At 32.1% G+C, this 21,705-nt stretch overlaps 4 protein-coding genes across 4 annotated transcripts in view; 2 read left to right on the top strand and 2 right to left on the bottom strand.

Moving 5' to 3' along the window:
* LOC125832105 (rac-like GTP-binding protein 3) overlaps window positions 1-21,705 on the top strand; it is a 235,728-nt gene that overhangs the window by 144,640 nt on the left and 69,383 nt on the right. The gene's annotated exons all lie outside the window — the stretch shown is intronic.
* Window positions 6,346-7,737, top strand: LOC125832172 (UDP-glycosyltransferase 90A1-like). The gene has a single exon (XM_049511323.1). It carries the CDS (start codon window positions 6,346-6,348, stop codon window positions 7,735-7,737), a length of 1,392 nt encoding a protein of 463 aa, XP_049367280.1.
* On the bottom strand, window positions 8,288-11,653 carry LOC125832117 (protein DELETION OF SUV3 SUPPRESSOR 1(I)-like). The gene is made up of 2 exons (XM_049511255.1): window positions 11,484-11,653; window positions 8,288-8,635 (listed from the first exon to the last, which is right to left on the bottom strand). Exons 1-2 carry the CDS (start codon window positions 11,575-11,577, stop codon window positions 8,505-8,507), a joined length of 225 nt encoding a protein of 74 aa, XP_049367212.1. The 5' UTR covers window positions 11,578-11,653; the 3' UTR covers window positions 8,288-8,504.
* On the bottom strand, window positions 14,638-16,818 carry LOC125832081 (U-box domain-containing protein 19-like). The gene has a single exon (XM_049511219.1). It carries the CDS (start codon window positions 16,743-16,745, stop codon window positions 14,697-14,699), a length of 2,049 nt encoding a protein of 682 aa, XP_049367176.1. The 5' UTR covers window positions 16,746-16,818; the 3' UTR covers window positions 14,638-14,696.

The raw sequence follows: 21,705 nt of genomic DNA, 5'->3' as shown, positions 1-21,705 counted from the left end.
ATCAATTCTGAATAACCAAAATACAATTTATTTACGTATTCGGCAGATAAGTATTCATACTAATTGCATTAGTAAAAATAGATTTTGTATTTTATTTGGCTCATATTGTATTTTCAATATCACTTTGTATACCAACTAGTTTGTATTTAGATTTGAATTTGTATTGTCCTAATGGTATACACTCAGGTTTTGAATTGTATGGTCTAACTTTTCAATTGAAATGAGTATTTATCGTGCTCAATTTGTAAAAAGAGTTTCATCCGAAATTCCGAATACACAAAATCATATTTAAAGAAGTTCATCCGAATACACAAAATCATATCTAAAGAAGTTCATCCGAATACACAAAATCATATTTAAAGAAGTTCATCCGAATACATTTCAGATAAAATTATATTTAAAAAAGTTCAAACAAGTACGGATCCAAAAGTAAGGGAAATATTTTTACCTTTTTTGAAATATTTTCTCACATGATTCTCTCCATTCTGTTATTAAAAGTTTGTATTCTTCCAAATTAAATAAATATAGTCAGCATTATAACAAACCAAAATATTGACATTTTAAATAAATATTGAAAGTGTTGACAAGGGGGCCTATTAGATGCCAAAATATTGATGTTTTGAAAATTTTAATCTTAATTTATGTGAAATTGATAGAATGGAAAGTTGATCAAATTTTTGTATGATTTTTTTAGATATTTTAAGTTGTTAATTATTGTGATTTATAATATATTCTACGTATTTTTTAAATAATATTATGTGTTCTTCCTCCGTCCAAATTTATGTGGCACTAATAGAATTTCGTGAGTCACCCTAGTTTTTTGTATGCCTTTTAATTTTTTAAATCGTAAATTTTTGTGATTTATATTACTTTTTACGTAATTTTCAAATAATGTATGTTACTTATTTTTTTCCCAATTTATGTGTCACTCATGAAATTTCGAGAGTCAATCCAATGTTTTGTATGTCTTTTAAATATTTTAAATTGTTAATTATTGTGATTATTAATAACTTTTTTGAAGTTCATATAATAAGTATATGTTACCACCTCTCTCTCTCAATTTATGTAACACTAATAAAATTTGGGGAACTTTCGCATATAGCCACTCAAAAAATAGCCTAATTACGCTCCATACCTATAGTTTGCTAATTACGATTCGTAGCTACATGTTATAGGGAGGAGAGTGACCAGCGAAATTGGGAGAGGGAGGAGAGAGACGAGTGAGAGAGGGCTGAGAGTGGGAGAGAGGTGAATTGTATATGTATATTGGTTAGATAATTGTATATTATACATATGTATTTGTATATCTGGCGAGCGAGATTGGGAGAGGGAGGAGAGAGGCGAGCGAGATTGGGAGAAGGAGGAGACAAGCGAGCGAGAAAGGTTAATAATTTGTATAATTCACATCTCGTTTGTATAATTCAAGTGTTTTTGTAAAATTGAGTGATATAAAGTCTGGAATTATACAAATATGATAAAAGTTGAAATAACAAATTGATACAAACATAAACATATGAACTTTAAACAATTATACGAAATATATTATACAAATTATATTATACAAAATCCAAAAACTATATGTTTATACAAATTTTAAAAAGTTATACACAAAAAGATTGAATGTATATGGTGATAAAACTGAAAAACCAAAGGAAATCACTGTCATATACAAATACAAATCAAACGAAGAATTGTTAGTTGTAATTTATACAAATGTGGCGAATTATACAAACGTGGCTAATTATACAAATTTTAAATCAGTCCACATAATTAATTGTTAATGTTAGTCTCGGGTTGTAATTATAGCAAACTATAGGTATGATGAGTAATTAAGTAGTATAAATTTGCTTAACCGCGTAATTTTTTCATGAGTCTGTTAAATTTTGTATGTTCTTTAAATATTTAAAATTGTTAATTATTTTAATTTATAATACGTTTACGTAATTTTCAAAAAATATACATTACTTCCTTTGTCTCAACACAAATAAAATTTTAAGAACCATCAAATTTTTTTATGTGTTTTTTGATATTTCATTATTAGTTATTGGAAACTCCCTTTTTAAATAAATCAATTTAAAAATTTAACCAAGCAAATTATAATTTTGTCACATACAAGTTAATCTATAGTTTAAAACTGAAACAATAAATATACTCTTTTTGAATGACTTTAAGGGTCTGGAAAGTCACCTGGTAATTGGAATTGGTGTAATTACTAGGGTAATAATTATCAGCCTAATAATTACACAGTCTAGTATTTACATTGACTTGATTGCCATAATGTAATTACACTGTAATTACACATGTCATGTTTGGATGTCACAGTGTAATTACACATGTTCTGTTTGAATGCACAATAACAATCATAATATTATATTAAATTTTAAAAATAAAAATTAATTATTTAAAATTTATACTAGACAAATAAGAAACTATATAAATGAATTTAAGATATATTTTTTTTTGAAAATATATTAATTAATAAACATATGTTCTTAACTAATATTATGAAAAAATAATTGATTTATATTTTTTCAAATTAATATATTTCAATTGAATTGATCATAAAAACTAAAAGTATGAAGTTTCTACTAACATCGTGAAATGCATGTTTGACAAAAAGATAATATGTCAGGTCTAATTAAAAAATGACTTGCAATGTGAATTCAATATTACTATAAAAAATGAAACTGAAAATATAACATAAGTTATAAATTCAAAACAAAAAATTTAACATAATACTCTTATCGCAAATTTCAACATAGCATACATAAATATGATTTATTTTTATTTTTTAAAAAAAAACGTAACTCTATAACCTTACTTAACAATAAATTCTATTTTAATTTTAAAATGATAATACTAATAGAATTATGCTAATGAGAAAATAAGCATGACATAAAGAAATTAATAATACGAAAAAAAATGCATAGAATCACATGAAGTAAGATTGAGAACAAGAAGAAAATAAAATATAATTAAAAAAAAAAACTTTTAGAATGAAAAAAAAAGAACTCAAAATAATAGAAGTAAAAAAATTAAAACAAAAAAATAAAAAAGAGAAATAAAAAAAAAAAATTAAAAAGTAATCAGCTGGTAATTACACCATGTAATTACCAGCAATTCACAGTCTCTGGCTGTGAATTGGAGAGTGTAATTACCCCCTGCCAATTACATCAATTATTTGTTGACCAAGTAATTACCTATCCAACCAAACAGGACAGACAGTGTAATTACACTCAATTACACCAAATCCAATTACCAGGATGTCCTTCCAAATAGGCCCTAAATGAAATCCAAATTAAGTGGGAGGTAGAAGTTGAGTATTATTTGGTTTGAATTCAAGTTATGATGAGATTAATTATGATGGGATAAATTATGATGAGATTAGTTATGATAGGATAAGTTATGATGAGATTATTTTTATTGAGTGTTTGGTTTATTGTATTCAAAATAATAAATTTTAAGAACAATTTATTTTTTTTACAGAAATGCCCTTCATAAATGTAAAAAGTGATGTATAAAACGGGTTGAAAGAGACATTTTTGTCATTTACTTATTTTATCCTAGGATAAGTTATCCCGAAATTACTATACCACCCAAGGAGAAGAATAACTTATTCCAATACTAATTATTAATCTCAGAATAAATTATCCTGAACTTGCCAATCAAACAACAAATTAAATAATACTATAATTTAATTTCATGACTATTTAGTATTATACTTCACACCAAATGACCCCTAAAGTAGTAACAAATGGAGAGGAAGGTAAAAAATGTCCTAAAGTAACAAATGGAGAGGAAGGTAAAAAATGTCCTTGTAAAATGGGGCCCATAACGGCAGGAAAAGTGCATGAGTCTTTGGTTTTTCCTTTGGTATTAGAAATTTTTGAACTTGATCAATAGAGCCAACAAAACCGAAAAATTTTACTATGTAGAGGTCCAATCAATCAAAGTTGGATGAGACTTTACCCATTTTTTGACATGTGAATAGTTGGGTCTAAACTATTAGTTAAGACTGAAAAATGAAATCAAAAGGAGAGAGAATGTAAAGTTTGAGTGGGAATTGCAAGATAATTGTGGGATCCATGTCAACTTCAATTAAATAAATTAAAATATTATATTGAAAGTGGAAAAGTGCAAGGAATAAAAAGTCATATTATTAGTTGATCAATATTTTTATTTTCTATTTTATATCCACATTTATTTAACGTGTTGAATTGAATATCTATTAAAAATATTATTCTTATATTGAAAATTGTTTACACTCTATTTTCGTTAAACTCGCGTTACTTTTAAAAATAGTTCTATATTACAAGATAAGATAAGATTTGTGTATTTTTTATTGTCTTCAAACTAATTTACTATTAACGTCAAATACCAAATTGAAGACATGCATAATTCTAATCACCTATTAAATAAACCCATTAATGCTACTAAAGCAATGGCGTGAAGAAATGGAGGACAATATGAAAAAGGAGCGGAAAAAAAGAAAGTGATATCGTTTGTTTTGAAAACTCGAAAATCTCATTAAATGATTGTTGGTTTAATTTTATCATGTTGCATTTCATTTACACAAAATATAAATTATTTCATTAGTTAAATTATTTATCGTAGTGACTACTGAGAATGTACATTATGTTAGCATTTATTAATTGAGAAAAGGTTCTATACAAACTTGTGGTCCCTCCGTCTCATATTATTAAAAATATTTTTCCGGAATTATTATTTATTTTAGATAATTAAAATAGAGTGTATTAAGAAGAGTTACAAGGGAATTAGTAATTTTTTTTCTACTTATATACAAAGTCTTTAGTAAAGATATGTATAAAAAGAAAGTAGACAAATAATATGACTATATGAGTGAGATGAAAATATATTTTCAAGGCCTACCTTGCTAGCCTTGCCCCTTTATGCGATTTTACCCATACACTGTGAAGATAAATGTATTATATATTTTATAAGATTCAAGTTTCAACACAAATAAAATTATAAAAATGAAAATATAACAGTATGTGTCAAAGAAAACAGTAACAGCAACAGGTAACAAGTTAGAAAAATTAGTGATTGGGTTTTAGAGTGTTGTAACTATTCTTGTCCAGAATAGTATATTTATTGAGATATTTATATATAGTTGATAGAAAAGATATTGGCAGTCAAAAAAAATTGTCAGCATAGTATTAAATTGACCCCACAATTGTCTTTCAATTTCCACCCAAACTTTACATTCTCTCTCTTTTTGGTTTCATTTTTCAGCCTTAACTAATAGTTTGGGCCCGCAATTCACATGTCAAAAAATGGGTGGAGCCTCTTCCAACTTTGGTTGGTTGGGCCTCTACCATAATAAAGTTTTGAAAAAATGACAGAAATTTCACCTTTAAGTTCTCTTATTATCATTATTTCCTATTAGTTTTACAAATCCCCAAAATTTCTCATTTTCGCGTATCAGATTAATGTATCAGCGCATCAGATTAATGTATCTCGCACATCAAATTAGTATATCTTGCACATCAGATTAGTGTATCTCGCGCATCAGATTAGTGTATCTTGCACATCAGATTAGTGTATCTCGCGCATCAGATTAGCGTATCATGTATAAAATATAATGTATCTTACTTAACGATTAATGTATCTCGCGCATCAGATTAATGTATCAGCGCTTATATTATTATATTCGTTTGAGAAATTTCTGTAATTATAAACTTATAAGGGACAAATGGTAATTTTACCTTAAAAGTATGTGATTTATGTCCTTTGCCCTAAAATTTTCCAACAAAGCCAGCCACCAGAAATGGACGAAATCAATAATAAATAATTGTCGTCTATAATTATTATTTACGTACATGTGCAACGCGTAAAGTTGATTTAGTTAAGATTTCCAATATTTACTTAAATTGTTCCAAAGGAGGAGTTAAAAGTTCTAAAAAATTGTGTTCGTATAAATTCGTTATTTATACAAATATATATGAAAATAACTCAATTATACAAATACATGCAAATTATATAAATGAGGTAGGTACGATCCGAAAATATGCAAACTATAACTAAGGAGCTTAATTGAATTTATTATAGTGACTATTTTTGAAATTTCCTCTATTAATTGAGATTTAATATTAAATTTTAGATATAATTTAAAAAATAAGTAATTAATATTAAAGAGTAAACATGCAAAAAATATTACTTTATCTTTTTTTTTATATGATAAAAGAGATAATCAAAATAAAAAATCTTTAGTTTTAAAGAAGTGGGTAAGTAAAATTGAACAGAGGGTATATTATATTTAACACCACTCAACTCCCATAGCTTAGATATCAATCAAATCCATTTTCATTCGCAGCGAAAAAAAAAATGGAGACAATTACATCACCACACTTTGTGATATTTCCTTTCATGGCTCATGGTCACACCATCCCTCTCCTCCACCTCGCCACCCTTTTACGCCACCGTTTCATCACCGTCACCATCTTCACCACCCCCGTTAACGCCCCCTCCATCCGCAATTTTCTACAAGACGCATCCATTTCCGTTATCGAACTCCCTTTTCCTAAAGACGTACATGACATCCCTCCTAATGTTGAAAATACTGAAAAGCTTCCTTCCATGTCCTATTTCTATCCATTTGCTATAGCTACAAAACTGATGCAGCCGCTCTTTGAGCAGGCTCTATCAGCTTTGCAGCATTCGCCTACATGTGTGATATCTGACGCATTTCTTGGATGGACTCAAGAGTCAGCCAAAAAAATTGGTGTCCCGATGTACTTCTTCTCTGGTATGAGTGTTTTCGCCACGACTATAGGTCAACTTCTTGAGATAGAACGTGCTGAAACTATTTCAGCAGACGAGTCTTTTACGTTTTCAGGTTTCCCATGGTTGAAGTTCACAAGAAATGATTTTCCACCTCCGTTTGGAGACCTTGAGCCAAAAGGTCCAGCCATCGACTTTTGGATAGAGCTAGGTATTTCCATTGCAAAGAGTCGTGGGATGATCACCAACAGCTTTTACGAACTGGAACCAAGATTTGCAGACTATTTCAACCAACACCTCGGACCAAAATCATGGTGTGTTGGGCCTCTTTGCCTAGCCAAGCGGCCAATTAAAGCAGCATTCTCTCAAACCGACAACAACAAACAGGAAACATGGCTAAACAATAAATTGACAGAAAAACAGCCTGTTCTGTACGTAGCATTTGGTACTCAGGCTGACATTTCTGCTGAGCAAATACAAGAAATTGCAAAGGGACTTGAATTATCCAACACATGTTTCTTATGGGTGATAAGACAAAATGGTATCGAGCATTTGGCAGGGTTAGAGGAGAGAGTAAAAAACAGAGCATTAATAGTGAAAGAATGGGTAGATCAGAATCAAGTGTTGAATCACAAAAGCATCAAAGGGTTTTTGAGTCATTGTGGATGGAACTCTATTTTGGAAAGTATATGTGCTAAAGTGCCTATTTTGGCACTACCATTTATGGCTGAACAGCATGTAAATGCAAGAATGGTGACGGAGGAAATCGGGGTGGGATTGAGGATCATGCCGAGAAATGGATCAGTGAGGGGATTTGTGGAAGCTGAAGAAGTTGAGAAAATGGTGAGCGTGTTAATGGAAGGTGAAAAGGGAGAAATGGTGAGGAAGAAAGTGAAGGAATTGGGAGAAAATGCAGATGAAGCTATGAAAGAAGGTGGCTCATCTTGGTCCACATTAGACCTCTTTATTGATGACGCCTGTGCCAGAAAACTTTAAATTCTCAACTTATTAGCGTAGTGATACTGAGAATTTAAATTTTATAAATTCTGGAGTTAATTTTAATATTTGTATGCATTTAGTAAATTTCATAATACAAAAGTAATGATTCATCCTAAAATTATTGAGTTAGTTTAAACCTATAACTAATACTATAGCTCCACCCCCTACTTATTTGGGTACGTTTTCCAAGAGCTTCATGTTCTTTCCCTGTTTAATTTGATCAATCTCTTATAAGAAATGAAAATATCTCATAGGGGCTCCAACGACGCTGGCTACACTGGCCAGCTAATATTTGCCACTAAATAAGTTTTTGGCTACATCTACACTAGCCAGTAATTTTTTTGCTATATCTTTAATACAGCATTGCACATCACAAACAATATGTATGGAAGTCGTTCCTCCAACTATGGGCAAAGGTGGAAGTTGTTGGCTCAACCACTGCTCAGTGTAAAATGTTGGCTTTCAAGCCTCTCCAAACCTAATCCCCCAACGAGTATATAGAATAAATACATTCTCCGATACTGGAAAACCCATCAAACTTGAAAGGTAGAAGAAACACCACTCAACTTTTTCAGCTCAAACTAAGAACACAGGGAACTAAATTCAAGTTTGCGTGCCACAAGTCTCATATGTCAACAAAAAGGGTGAAAACTAAGTTTTTATCAGTGAGATAAGGAGTACAAACATAGGGAAACATCTAAACCCAGAATAGAAATAACATGGTCCAACGTTGAGATGAATACGAATTCATGTGCAAATGTAGCTCATTTCTTCTCAGTGTTGATTTCCAATTCCTTTCTGAGCTGCAGAGAGAAGTCATCGTTCACATCATCATCATCCCAATCATCTTCCCATTGTTGGGTTACTTCTTTGCCTTTCTCTTTGTCCTCCCACTCTGAATTATATTATATGAAAATCATGACCAGATGTTACACAAAGATTCAGCAGACAAATAACAGCAAAGTTGTCCTAGAGTCCTACCAGGATAATAGATTTTCCAACAAATACATCAAACGGAAAAGGAGAACATAGGACACATTGTCTTTCAAAGGAATAAAACAAAAGGATACAAAAAAGAAGGTAAAACTCTATTCCAGATTTGAGACGCCCATACAAAAGTTTAAACACCAAGGTTATCAGGACTCAAGTGTGACCACAAAATGCTACCAATATCTAAAAGATGTTACCGTCAATTTTGCAAGTCATCTAACTGTTTACTCAACATGGAAGGATCTGGGTAACATAGTTAAGGACTGTTAATGAGCTACTTGACTCTCAATTATACCCACTGGAAAATGACATACCATGCTAAACTTTGAGAGGAAAATTAACAACAGAAAAGAAAAAGAAAAAGGACCAGATCAGAAATTGTATTAATTGTCAAGCTTCCTCAGAGATATGTCGTTAAGGAGAATGTTACAAAAGTTTTCGAGTACAATCTTTGAGGAAAACAGACCAAAATTACTTGATCCCTAATGACAACATCTTTTCCCTTCCAGCTCCATTACCTCATTAGTTTTTTTCTCATAGCAAATGCAAGCATTTGTCAATACATTGTCCAACCAAAGGAGTCTTAGCCAATATACCACAACACATCCATAGTTTTGTTCTCTTTAAAATAAAAATTCCTTCATTAAAAAAGAACACTTGCAAGCTAGTGATCCTCAGATAGCTGGAGGAAGAGACCCTTCCATAGCATTTTAAAAGGACAACAAAAAGATGAGCACATTAAAGATGAAATTAATCTCATAAATCATCAAGAAGGCCCCCAATCCATCAGTATCTGGAGACCCCCTTCAACGATAAGCCTTAAAAGTCAGCTCCTCCAAACATTACTTAGGTGGCAAGCTGCTAAGATCATGTGTTAATCCAACAAGATTTGAGTGTGGGTGTGGGATGAGCACCACAATTTGTCAACTCACCTAGCATGTGTTGACAACAGCTATGGCTGAGACACACTGGTGGCAGGATTTTTGGATTTATAAATAGTTACATATTTTTACTTGCAATATATGAACAGACATGCGCGCACACATATAGGTACATCTGAAAAGCTTAAACATTGTATGAGAGATACAAATGAAATAAAAATTTAGTACTTCAAAAGAACTTATTTATACTTGTGTAATTCAAATTCATCTCAATTTAATACTGCAATGTATATGTATATTATTAGTCATACCTCAGCACATGCACTCCAACATTGATCCATATTCCTGAATCCTAAGATTAGGTAAAAAAGAATCTAACCTTTAGACGCACCTCTCTACACCAATGTCCATGACTCCATGTAACGGAGTCTGGGAAAATAATGGGGAGAGTGTTTTCTTGAGGAATAACTACAGTTTGTATAGAATATGATGGGTCACCATATAATATAAGATTTGCAGATATTCCTCAAGAAGACAAATCTGGTACTTGAGTGAAGAAGGGTATAGGGGCGGACTCATTATCCCCAAGCTTCGGAGGCTGCAGTTGGTCCTATAGCTTGGCTCCAGACGGATTTCTCGGTCATCGATAAATATATATGGTGGGGCAATAAAAGTTATATATTGGTAAGAACAAATGAATATCATGTGCTTTCTCACTTTCTAGTAGGGTGAATAAACAATTAGTGGAGGTTTGCACATAGATACAATAAACAAAAATTGAGTAAAGTTTCATTGTTTGAGGATTATGTCTTGTGTCTACATCGTTAAATGAACCACAAGCAACTTTTTATATATGAAAATTTGTATGACACTTGTTCGGGACTGAGGCATAGTTGTTATTATTGTAGTAGTGAAGCCTATATGACAGCTAATCTAAGAACAGACTGCCTTGATCAATGTGCTATTCATCAACTGAGTAAAATCAACTGGACCAACCTAAGAAAATACTTGCACTCCTCCTCTCTCCTTCCTGTTCAAAAGTGAAATGCAAGTGTTCAATTCCCAATAAACATGACCTAATTCACTAGGAAGGTTTGGAAGTCAAGATTTAGGGTAAAAGGCTAGTAAGTAGCTGAGTGTTGTCGCACTCTATGTGCGAGAGGTAGGGGTCATTTAGTAGTCAATAGTCATGCAGTCTCTTATTATTTGGTGTGTATTACTACGTGTTGCCCATTTGCTTTGTATCTTGTTATTTTGTTGTCATATTATTCTTCCAATTCTGCTTTGAAAACATTTCTTTTGAGCTGAGGATCTAGCGGAAATCTCTAACCCACAAAGGTAGGGGTAAGGTATGCGTACAACCTACCCCAGACAATTAAACCCACTTGTGGAATTATACTAGGTATGTGTGAACAAATTCAATAGGGCTGGAGAGTGGAGACACTGGGATTCGTTTGACTTGCATATCTTATCCATATTTCTAGAAGAGAATAAATGCACTACATAACAAAGTTCGAATAAATTTGGCTTGACTGGATATGGTTTGATCTTTAAACATAAATATCATCTCTTATCAACAAAAGTTACACTAGACATTTTGAGATATCACAATAGAAAATAAACCACATGAAACTCAAAAGCAACAGCAACGATACAGCCTTATTGGACGCAGAGAGCAAGGAATATTCTACCTTATCTACAATTAAACTCCTTCCTGATTCAAAGTGCAGGTAACATCACATAATACCAGAAATTCTAACTTATATAATACAATTGATGCCTCTCTAGAATGTAAACATAGGAACTGGTACTTCATTTTGATTTTATTCAATTTTTCACTCTTAACAAGAAAGAAGAAAAATGCCTACTCACCTTGATCAATTGCAAACTCCTCAAATTCGTCATCGTCTTCGAATAGATCCATCTTCACCTCTTTAGCGGCTGGCTTTGGTTGTTCAGTCGCCATTGCTACTCCCTACCAAACGAAGAAATACAATAAACTATAAACAAACAAATAACTTGGAGAAAGCATAATTGACGACAGAAGACCAAAATAAGGATGGTAAAACCCTAGCTTCGTTCAATGAAGAAGGGGAGTGCATACACAACTTCTACCTGAAAACTGAAGGGATAAAGAAGATCAAACTTACAGAGATATCGGTAGATTTGAGGGAAAACGCTTTGCTTATTGCTCGGCTTTGATTGGAATCTAGATTTTTCTGCAGTGAAAGCAAGCTTTATAGAAGCAACTGCGAGGTTTTTCTTGGGACTGGAGGCAACGATCAAACGGCGTCGTAACGATATGTGATGCTTTTCACTTATGCCCTCGCATTTTTGCTTATATGCATTTTGACCCCCTTTCGGAGCAAACTTTTGTTTTGTGATTGTTATATGTAAAAATTTTAGGAATGCCATAGTGTAAGCAACAAATTACATCACATTCCTATTTTTTTTCAATTTATAAATTTTTTTTAAAATTATTGTCATTTGGATACATTTCATTCTTCCGGATACATCACATTTGATACATTATACAATTAGTTTGTTGAGATTAAAAAGGAAATCAAATATAAAATTAAATGTCAGTTTTCCAAATCATGTAAATCAAATTGATGTTCATCTTTCCCAAATAACAGCTCCAAACAATTCAAATTTTTAATTTTTCTCTCTCCCAAATTGTAATAGATTAAAAAAATCGATAATTTTATATAGTTATGTATCATGTACAAAAAAACTATGAATATGAAACAGTGTTGCAGATACTTAACAACATGTGATCCATCACAAACATGTTATACACAACTATGTTATACGCATTACAATCATATACATAACTATCAATATGATACAAACTGATTTTGTTATAAAACATTTGTGTTTATGTATCAACGGTAATATTTGATAGCGTCTACAAATACGTAGCATTCTACTAGTTGAATAAGGCTGGTGTATGTATCAATAGTGAAATATAATGAAAATTGTAATAATAATGTATCCAATACATAACTATGAACATGGTGCATACTAATTTGTGTTTCAATAAATTAGGGCTATGTATCAAAATTAATATTTGAAAATGATATATTGAACATGATGAAATTGTAATTTATCATAAAGGTGAAACGAACGAATTATACATTAATTTAAGAATCAAAATCAACTAGATCCATTGAAAGATCTGTTGAAAGCAACAAAAAAAATATCAACAATTTGATATGCTAATAGCAACAAAAAAATATGATTAAGAAATCCTTTCACACTTTCTTTTCTCTTATCAATTCTTGTAGTTTTTTTTCACTTTCAACAATGGCATCACCCATGGATCTCGACCCAAAGTTCTTCCCAGAACTACCAACAATTCTTGATAAAATTATAATGTATCATAATGTTGAAACGAATGCATTATACATTAATGTAAGAAACAAAAACAACCAGATACATTAAAAAATTAAACTCATATGTATTAAAAAAGATGAACAACAAAAAATCAAAACAAAATCAACAATCTGATCTGTTGAAAGCAAAAAATATGATGAATAAATCCTTTTACACTTTTTCTTTTGCTCTGTATCAAATTCCGTGGCTTTTTTTCACTTTCAACAATGACGTCATCCATGGATCTCGACCCAAAGCTCTTACCGGAAACAACCCAACCTTTTCCCCCTTTTTTTTGAGCGTTTTTTCACAATCAATTTTGAAGTTGAAGATGCATCCTTCTTCAACTAAACCCGTAAATTAAAAAAAAAAACTACAAAAATATTTAAGGAAATTGATACCTATGAAGTGGAAAGAAAAAAATAGATGAAGAAGAACTTCTCTACAATTACCTGCAATCGTAAATCGAAAAGATAAAAGATTTGAAATTCAAAAATAGAGTGATGGAGATAATAAGTGATACCATGCAGTGATTTTAGGCGTGAAAAAGGGAAATAAATCTTAGGATGATAGTTTACAGTGATGTATTCGAAAAATTGACAGAGATTGTGGAAAGAGGGATTTTTGTAATTTTTTAAAAATGGTAGGAAATAATAGAAAATAGGGTAAAAAGAGATGTGTAGTTATGAAATTGAAGTGATGTTGTATATGTATATTGATATTTGACGTTTAAATCTCTTGTTATAAATAAACGTTATGCAAAATTAATAAGAATATGAATGTAAAAACTACACTGAAACATTAATAGTTTTTCCTCGTAAAGTTATGATTATAATTGATAGACACCAATTATATATATATATATATATATATATATAATTTTACTAAGAGTATATTGCTTTGATGAATATCATTGTTGTTACATGTAAAATAATGCTATAGAAAAGTAAACATAACATACAAAATCAATTAGGAAGAAAATCAGACTGTCTTGATGTATGATCCTTATAGTGAAATTTGAATTATTTGATTCAATGGAGCCAGTAAGTGGTCACTAGTCACTACTGGGCACATTAAAGTTGGATTCAAAAGTAAGCAAAATATATGGCTATAGTTTCCATCTAATTAAAACGTTGACGTAAATACTATTTATGGATATTTTGCGTTTGTGGTCATATATCAATACTCATTTCTTTATCAACTTAACCGGCGATAAGTACCATTATATGTATGTCATCAACCGCGCCCTAGTTAGCTGACCTAAATCAGCACAAATTAATTTTTTGAGTATCCAATCTTTTTCTAGTGATTGCTATGGCACAAAAAAAAATATCTATCCACTATTAGGAAGAACAATTAAACTACCATTGATATCTTCAACAGCTGCAGAACTAAAAAATATATAGTAGTGTTTCTATTTCTGTATTTATACCATATATTTTTTCTGGATTGAACCTCGACACAAGAGATAGCTCTTGCCACTAATCTTGCCTATTTGGTTATCATACAAGATCAAAATCTCACACAACAAAGAATTGTATACAAATTTATTCAAAGTATAAGTTCCCAAATCCAATGATCTACAATGATTTAGCCCCTCAAAAAAAAAAAGTGAGGAACTAAACATAACACAAGTAACTACCATTCAGGACTCTATATATATTTACATGCAGAATTTGAGGATTCTAAAATTAAATCTTTCGACCTTTTTCACCTTACATCAATAAATTGTTCTTGTGGAACTTCACTCACAAGCCTAGAAGTGCTCGTTTCACAAAATCTCTGTAGAATTTTGATAAGAGACCGTGTCCTCTTCTTTGCTTGGCTGGTTCCTTCTGTTAAAAGTGAATAAAGAAGTGGCATAAGCGCCTTTTCTCTTACCAGAGCGGCTAATACCTCCGCGCCACTATTGACACATAATGACAACAAAATGGAAACACAATACTCTTTTCCCGCTCGAGATGTTGTGTTCTGTAATTGATTCAAGATTACTGGTAATGCTGAAGCTTCTAAAATCGCGAAAGACCCTTCTGTTCTTTCGGCGAATGTAGCTAAAACCGCAAGTGCATCTGTGTTTAGTTCAACTTTATCTGAAGAAGCTAAAAGATTGACTAGTGCTGGAACTGTTCCTGCACCAAGTGCTCTCTCGTGGTTCCTGTGACTCAACAGCAGCCCGAATATTGCAACTATCGCATTCTTTTTCCCGCAACTTGTTCCGTGTTTGATTAAGTCCACTAAAGCTGGAAATACTTCTGGATTTTCGCCTATTAGCTTGTGGTATTCACGAGGTGAAGAGATGTAGAAGATTATCGCAGCTGCAATTTGCTTTGATTCTAGCTTTAGGCCATTCATGAGAACTCCAAGAATCGAATTCAGGCCCCTATTTTCCATGATCACTTTCTTTCCGTTGGAATGTTTCGATAGTTTGAGCAAGGCGGAAATTGAATGCTCTTGCATAGATGGATCATTTGTAATAAGCATTTGTAAGAGTGCTGGGATTGTTGCAGCTTCGATTAACACGGACCGGTTGAATATATTTGATTTTGCAAGCAAGCGAATTTCATAAGCAGCCTTGGTTTTCTGCTGATCAGAACCAAAATACAGCCTGCACGCGAGAAATTCGGAGAGGAATTTGATTGCTTCCGCAGCTGCTGGATTTCCTGGCAAAATAGTCCGCGATATATCACGACTCTTCTTCCTTGATTTAGCTAGTGATATTCCATTATCAGCACAGAATTGTTGGATGAGGTTCCGCAGAGAGGAATTAGGTACTAATTCTGTGCTCTGTAATGTCTCCCCTGTTTTGGGACAGAGGAGGTTCCCTGACTTGAGCCATTTTTGAATCGAAGCGCGATCATAAGTCTGGCCCGTGGACACTGTCACTGGATCCGTCATGAGTTCCAGAGAAATGGGACACCTGAAATCCTCAGGATTCAAGCAACTCAGAGTTTCCAGGTTGGATGTTCCATCTGATTGATCAGAGTTCCCATAAACAGAGTCCTCAAACAAAATTCCCCTGCAGTAGCTCAAGAATCCAACTAAACTGCTTAGCATAGGTACTTCTCGTTCGTAATTCTCCGAGCATTCGAAATTAATCTCATCCTCTAAGAATTTAATCTCCTTGTGACATTCTTCCCAGGTTGTGATATCAAGATAATCAAGAAATTTCTTGATTACACGGGGGTCAGGCTGAAACTTATTCTCAAATTGGTTCAAAAGCAAAATTACTCTCTTCACAGCTTCTTCGTCTTCCGGGTCGAGCTCCATTTTCGCCCTCTGTGCTTGATTAGCCACCATTAGAACTAACTCCTTGATTTCTCTGGAAACATTAAGACAATCCAAAGGAAGAACATCAAGTGCAGTAGCCACAGTTCTAACCAAAACTTGAAATTGACTCGCTACAGAGTGGGATTTCATAAGCATCCAAGTTTTCGCCCCCTCACGCATACAATCATCTAATAAAAACTTAAACTTTTGAAACGTTGTGTGTAGTTCTGCAAAACAAAGAACAATGGAATCTCTATCACTAGGTAGATGATCCTGGATTTCCTCGAAAAAAATCAAGAGGATCCCCACTTGCCTAATCATTTCGCGAACATTTCTCCGTTGAGATGGAAAGAATTTCGATTTGAAACTGCATATGCCCTTAGATAGAGTAATCAAAGAATCTAAAAGGGTAGCCGGAGATATCCCCTCACATGGATGTACCGCCGGGAATGTCAAAATCCGGCGATCATTCCGATCAAATCTTTGAATCATCGATCGAAAAAACCTAAAGTTTAATGTTTGAATTTGATGTGTTAATGAGCTCTGTTTTTTTTCATTTGAGAAAGTTCACAAATTTTGGAATTAGGAGATGGAGTCGGTTAAAGATACCGTTGGTTTAATTTATAAGAAAATCTTGACCCAAACAATGTTAAACAACACGTGGCACCAATCCCCACGCGTTAGCTATTTTGTTTGTTGTTTGACTGGAGTGATTCAAGTACAGTGAAATGTGTACTTGAATTAAGGGACACGTGTACTGTACACGTGTAATGTTGATGTTTCTTGGATCTTGGGTTTGGGCCGTAAGGGCATCGGGTGGGCTGAGATTTTTTTTTGGTAATCTTATTTTTAAGGTGATTATGGTGGGGCCCACTATGCCGACTCTGTTGACGTGGATAGGAAGAGAAGGTGACGTGTTGCTTAGGTTAAGGGGAAAGTGAGAAACAAGTCGAAGCAATTGGATGCTGATAAGGACCTCGGATTTTGGCTTTTTCGGATAGAGATTTTGGGTTCGAATTCTCTTACATAGTAAATGAGCTTTAATTTTATGTTTTATATATGTAGTGGTTATTACCTTCCTTTGTAATAAAGCAAGAGGAGGATTCATGGTTGTTGAGGTTACAATCAAATATTGAGGTCCAGATAAAATTATAGGATTTATATAAATTCATATTTAAGCTTCTAGATCTGTCCGGAGGTATGTTCATATTTATAGCCTACATGGGAGCAACACCTAGAAATTTTATAATAGGAATATAGTATGATGAATTAATCATATCAATTTGAATTTGATGTCTGATATCTAAATTGAAGCTCAACTAAATCTGACTTTCTTTCCTTATCAATCCTTAACATATCTTTCTATTCCTTTTGAGTTTTGAGTGTCCTCAACCTGGTCTCTTGAGCAATAAATTTGGCATATATATACATGTACAAATGTTAGTAGGGGCGGTGTATTTCTTTTTTTAGTAAGATGTGTATTTTTAGAAAGTACAAATAACTTCGTACTAAAGAAAAATAATGCTACGTGAATGGCCGGGGTGGAGCTACTATGCTAAAACAAATAATTAAATTGACACTCATTTATTAGAAAATTATATTGTATTATGAGTAGACAATTAGGACTGTTCAAAACCGAACTGAAATCGATAATCCGAACAGAAAAAAAGTTATTGATTTATCCGTAATGGGTTATTGGTTTAGCGGTTTTGATAACGATTTTGATTTATTTTGTTATCGGCTTATCGGTTCTTAACAGTTTTGGGTTTTTTTCTTAACGGGTTAACTGATAACCCGATAGTAAACTAAATAATTCTATTTATACCATTTTGTATCACTACAACAAAAACAACTTTTAGCGGCAATAAATATTGACATTAATAAAGAGTGCTAAAGTTTTTACCGGCATTAGTTAAGTGCCATTAGAACCAATGTCGCTAAAGGCTTTAGGGACATATACAAAGAGTGTTAATTGCCACTTAAAATACATATTTAGCGGCAATTAAGAATTAATTGTCGCTAATGATCATTTTTGATATAGTGTATATAAAGTCCTTGACTTAAAGTTTGGTTTCCTACTTTTATTTATGGTTATACCAAACCCTTGGTTATAATACAATGTTAAAGTGTTTGCTTTTGAAAAAGATGTAACTTGTGAACTCATGTGCATGGTTCATTTGGTTTGTCACCTTGTTTTTAAGTGATTTTTAATGATTTTTTTTGTCTCAAATCTTAACGGTTAAACTGATAATGATCAATAACCGATAAATTAATATCTTAATGGTTCTATAACGATTTAGCATCTCTACAAACCGATAACCAATAAGTCAAATCGATAAACTTCAAAACCAAATCGAACCGACCGATACGAAGCCTATAGACAACCACTAATATACCTTGAGTCAAGTGTTGTTATGGGACACTGCTTTGTGAAATGTTCAAATAGAGGTATATATATATAAAATAGGTATTTTATATTGTGTATAAATATAAATATTCATATTATAATATTGTTGTTAAATATAATTATAGATATTGAAATTTTGTGGGACTCTACAAGACGTGTTCAACTCGAGTTGAGACTCTAGAAGGTGTGTTAAATTCCAATTAGGATTCTACTCAACCCTAAAACCTAATTCATCTCTATATAAAGGGTACTATATTCCCTTAAATAGACATAAAAAATTCCACCACAAATTCATGGAATATTCATAAAGATATCAAAAATCTTGAAATTTCAAAATAAATTCATGGAATATTTATAAAGAGAGCAAAATCTCGAAAATCCACCACAAATTCATGAAATATTCATAAATAGATCAAAATATCGAGTATTCTGCAAATTCATGGAATACTCAAAAAGAGATCAAATTCAAATCATCTTAATTTGAGAAATACGCTACTAATAACAACCGTCGAATTATGAAGATCAAGTCCAAATCATCCTAGTTCGAGAAATTCGCCACTAACAACCCTCGAATTACAGAAATCAAGTCCAAATCATCCTAGTTGAGAAATACGCTACTAACGGCTCTCGAATTATAGAAATCAAGTCCAAATCATCCAAGTTCGGGAAATATGCCGCTAACAGCCTTCGAATTATGGATAAATCTTATGAGAGAGAAGCCGTGGTGGATCTAGGATTTTAAGGTTGTGGGTGCTTTGAAAGTGGCGGAGTCAAAAATATAAAAAATACATGTTAACAATGAGATTTGAACTCGGGCTTAATAACACTAAAAGGGCCTTAACCACCCACCCAAGAGCCAATGTGCCAATCAAATCATTTATTCATTGGGTGCTCTATGTTAATTTTATACAAATACCTCTTAATTTCTATATAGATATATATATTCCAAGACGAGGTTAATGGGTGCTCGAGCACCCGACATGAGCCATGTGGGTCCGCCCCTGGAGAGAAGAATCAATGGATCAACATATTTGTACTCACAATCTTGGTAAATAAATTATGTTTCTTCATATTTTATTTGTGATTGCAATTTATTTTTATCACTTTAAAATTTGTTGCAAACAATAATAATGCGGCAATGATATTATTGTTGTAAAATCCTTTATTTAATTTGTTGTAGTGAAAGGGTAACAAACCTTGAAGAAACATTTCAAAATTCAATAAATTTTTGGAATATTCATAAAGAGATCAAGTCATCAAACATTATCTTCATCAAAGTTGTCGTTTGACATTCATAGCAATTAAATATATTTTAATGAGGTCCAAATCATCCTATATTAGAGAAATACACTACTAATTAACAACCCTCAGATATTCATAGAGAAATTCAAAAGAGAAACATAATTATTGTACTCACAAATATCCTCAATAAATCTTTGTTTTATCATATTTTATTTGTGATTGTAATTTATTTTTTATCAATGGAAAACAAGCAGATGTGTACTTCATTCATAGTATATATACTACCTAAATAAAATAGGTTTTTTTTCCAATTTAACTGCGTTAAGAGTAGAAGAGTATTATTTTTAATTATATTTTGGAGTTGCAAAGTCATATGAAAATTAGTCAAAGAGCAACCTCACGGTTTCTTTCTTCTCCATCCATTATTTAGTTGCATGACCAATAAAAATCTGACAGATCAGAGAAAGCATTAGCATATAATTTTATATAAAACAAATTAAGTAAGTTCCTAGGAATGACCGAAGAAAGAAAATTAACAAAGTATTATGATTCATTAAATGTGATGCCACTGAAAGGGACGTAATTTAGGGTTTTAATTAAGTAATCCTTTTATTAATTAGTAACGTATGAAATTAAGGTTGGCGGGAGCTATAGAACAGGATTAACGTGGACCAATCAAGAAATGACTAATCTAACGCGCTTAATCTCTCTTTATAATTTGGTAATCACACGTCTTTAATATAATTAACTAATTCATGTATCTATTACAACTATATACTATAAGTATATATTAATCGTTGTATAAGCATGAAAAATACAGATATCAAGCTGTATTCTCATCACTGGAGGAGGGTCAATCAAACAAATTACGTACTAATAAAAACTGAACTTTTATTTTAATTAGAAGTTCGTGTTGCATGTTGCACCAATACTATTTTATTGTCTACATGTTATTAATGGTAGAGCCATTTTCATTAAATGATTTCAACATTATTAAACATATGGAAAGAAATAATTAATTAAAATTTAGAACTTATATATAGTATAATATAATTTTTTGATGAAAAAGTGTTCAAATGAATTAGCCTTTGTGCCTCCACTGTATCTCACTAGTACAAGTATATGGTAATTCTGCTCTAATTACTAACGGTACTTAGATAGAAAGTAAAAAAGTTCCCTATGACCTTTTGTAATATTCACCAACTTCACTAATTAACTCATAAATCACACTTTTAATTAACGAAATCATATGAGATTTTTTAATAAGGTTTATGTGGAACGCGGAATGGCATATATTGATTTTTAATGTAGTAGTTAGGTAATGAAGATTGGAGGTGAATACAAAATATTAAAAGGAGTGATGTATATGATATTGAGCGAATCATTATTTCATTAATGTGACATTAGTGTTCTTGATTTTGATTTACTTTGAAGCAACCATCTCTCTATTAGACATATATATGACTTTCTCTATCTCTACCAAGTATGGTCGAACGAATCCAGAATTTGAAAACTTCGGGTGCATCAATATTACCTATATGAGCTCTAAGCTAAACTTAAAATAAAAATAATGCAAAATGGCTTTAGCTAGATTCAAAACTCTAGTTTCACGAGTGCTTCCTCTAGCTTGTACCAGCAACACAAGGGCACGAATCCACCTAACTTGCAAATTATCCAAAACATGTTCTATTTCAAGATGGATGATCTTTAAATGGCTGACAATAGCCTTTACCTGGAAGTGGTACTAGGACATAGCCAGTTTCTTTGTCGTTTGGCATCTAATTTAGAGGGCAATTAATGTTT

This window comes from Solanum verrucosum, unplaced genomic scaffold (assembly GCF_900185275.1).
Source record: "Solanum verrucosum unplaced genomic scaffold, falcon-dt-bn FXZP01000009.1, whole genome shotgun sequence".
In the NCBI taxonomy this organism is placed as follows: Eukaryota; Viridiplantae; Streptophyta; class Magnoliopsida; order Solanales; family Solanaceae; genus Solanum; species Solanum verrucosum.
This window is presented reverse-complemented; position numbering and strand designations above follow the sequence as displayed.

Coding starts and splice junctions, on each gene's coding strand:
- LOC125832172 (XM_049511323.1), top strand. CDS start 6,346: ATGGAGACAATTACATCACCACACTTTGTGATATTTCCTTTCATGGCT.
- LOC125832117 (XM_049511255.1), bottom strand. CDS start 11,577: ATGGCGACTGAACAACCAAAGCCAGCCGCTAAAGAGGTGAAGATGGAT. Junction 8,636..11,483: donor GGAGTTTGCAATTGATCAAG/GTGAGTAGGCAT, acceptor AATATAATTCAG/AGTGGGAGGACAAAGAGAAA.
- LOC125832081 (XM_049511219.1), bottom strand. CDS start 16,745: ATGATTCAAAGATTTGATCGGAATGATCGCCGGATTTTGACATTCCCG.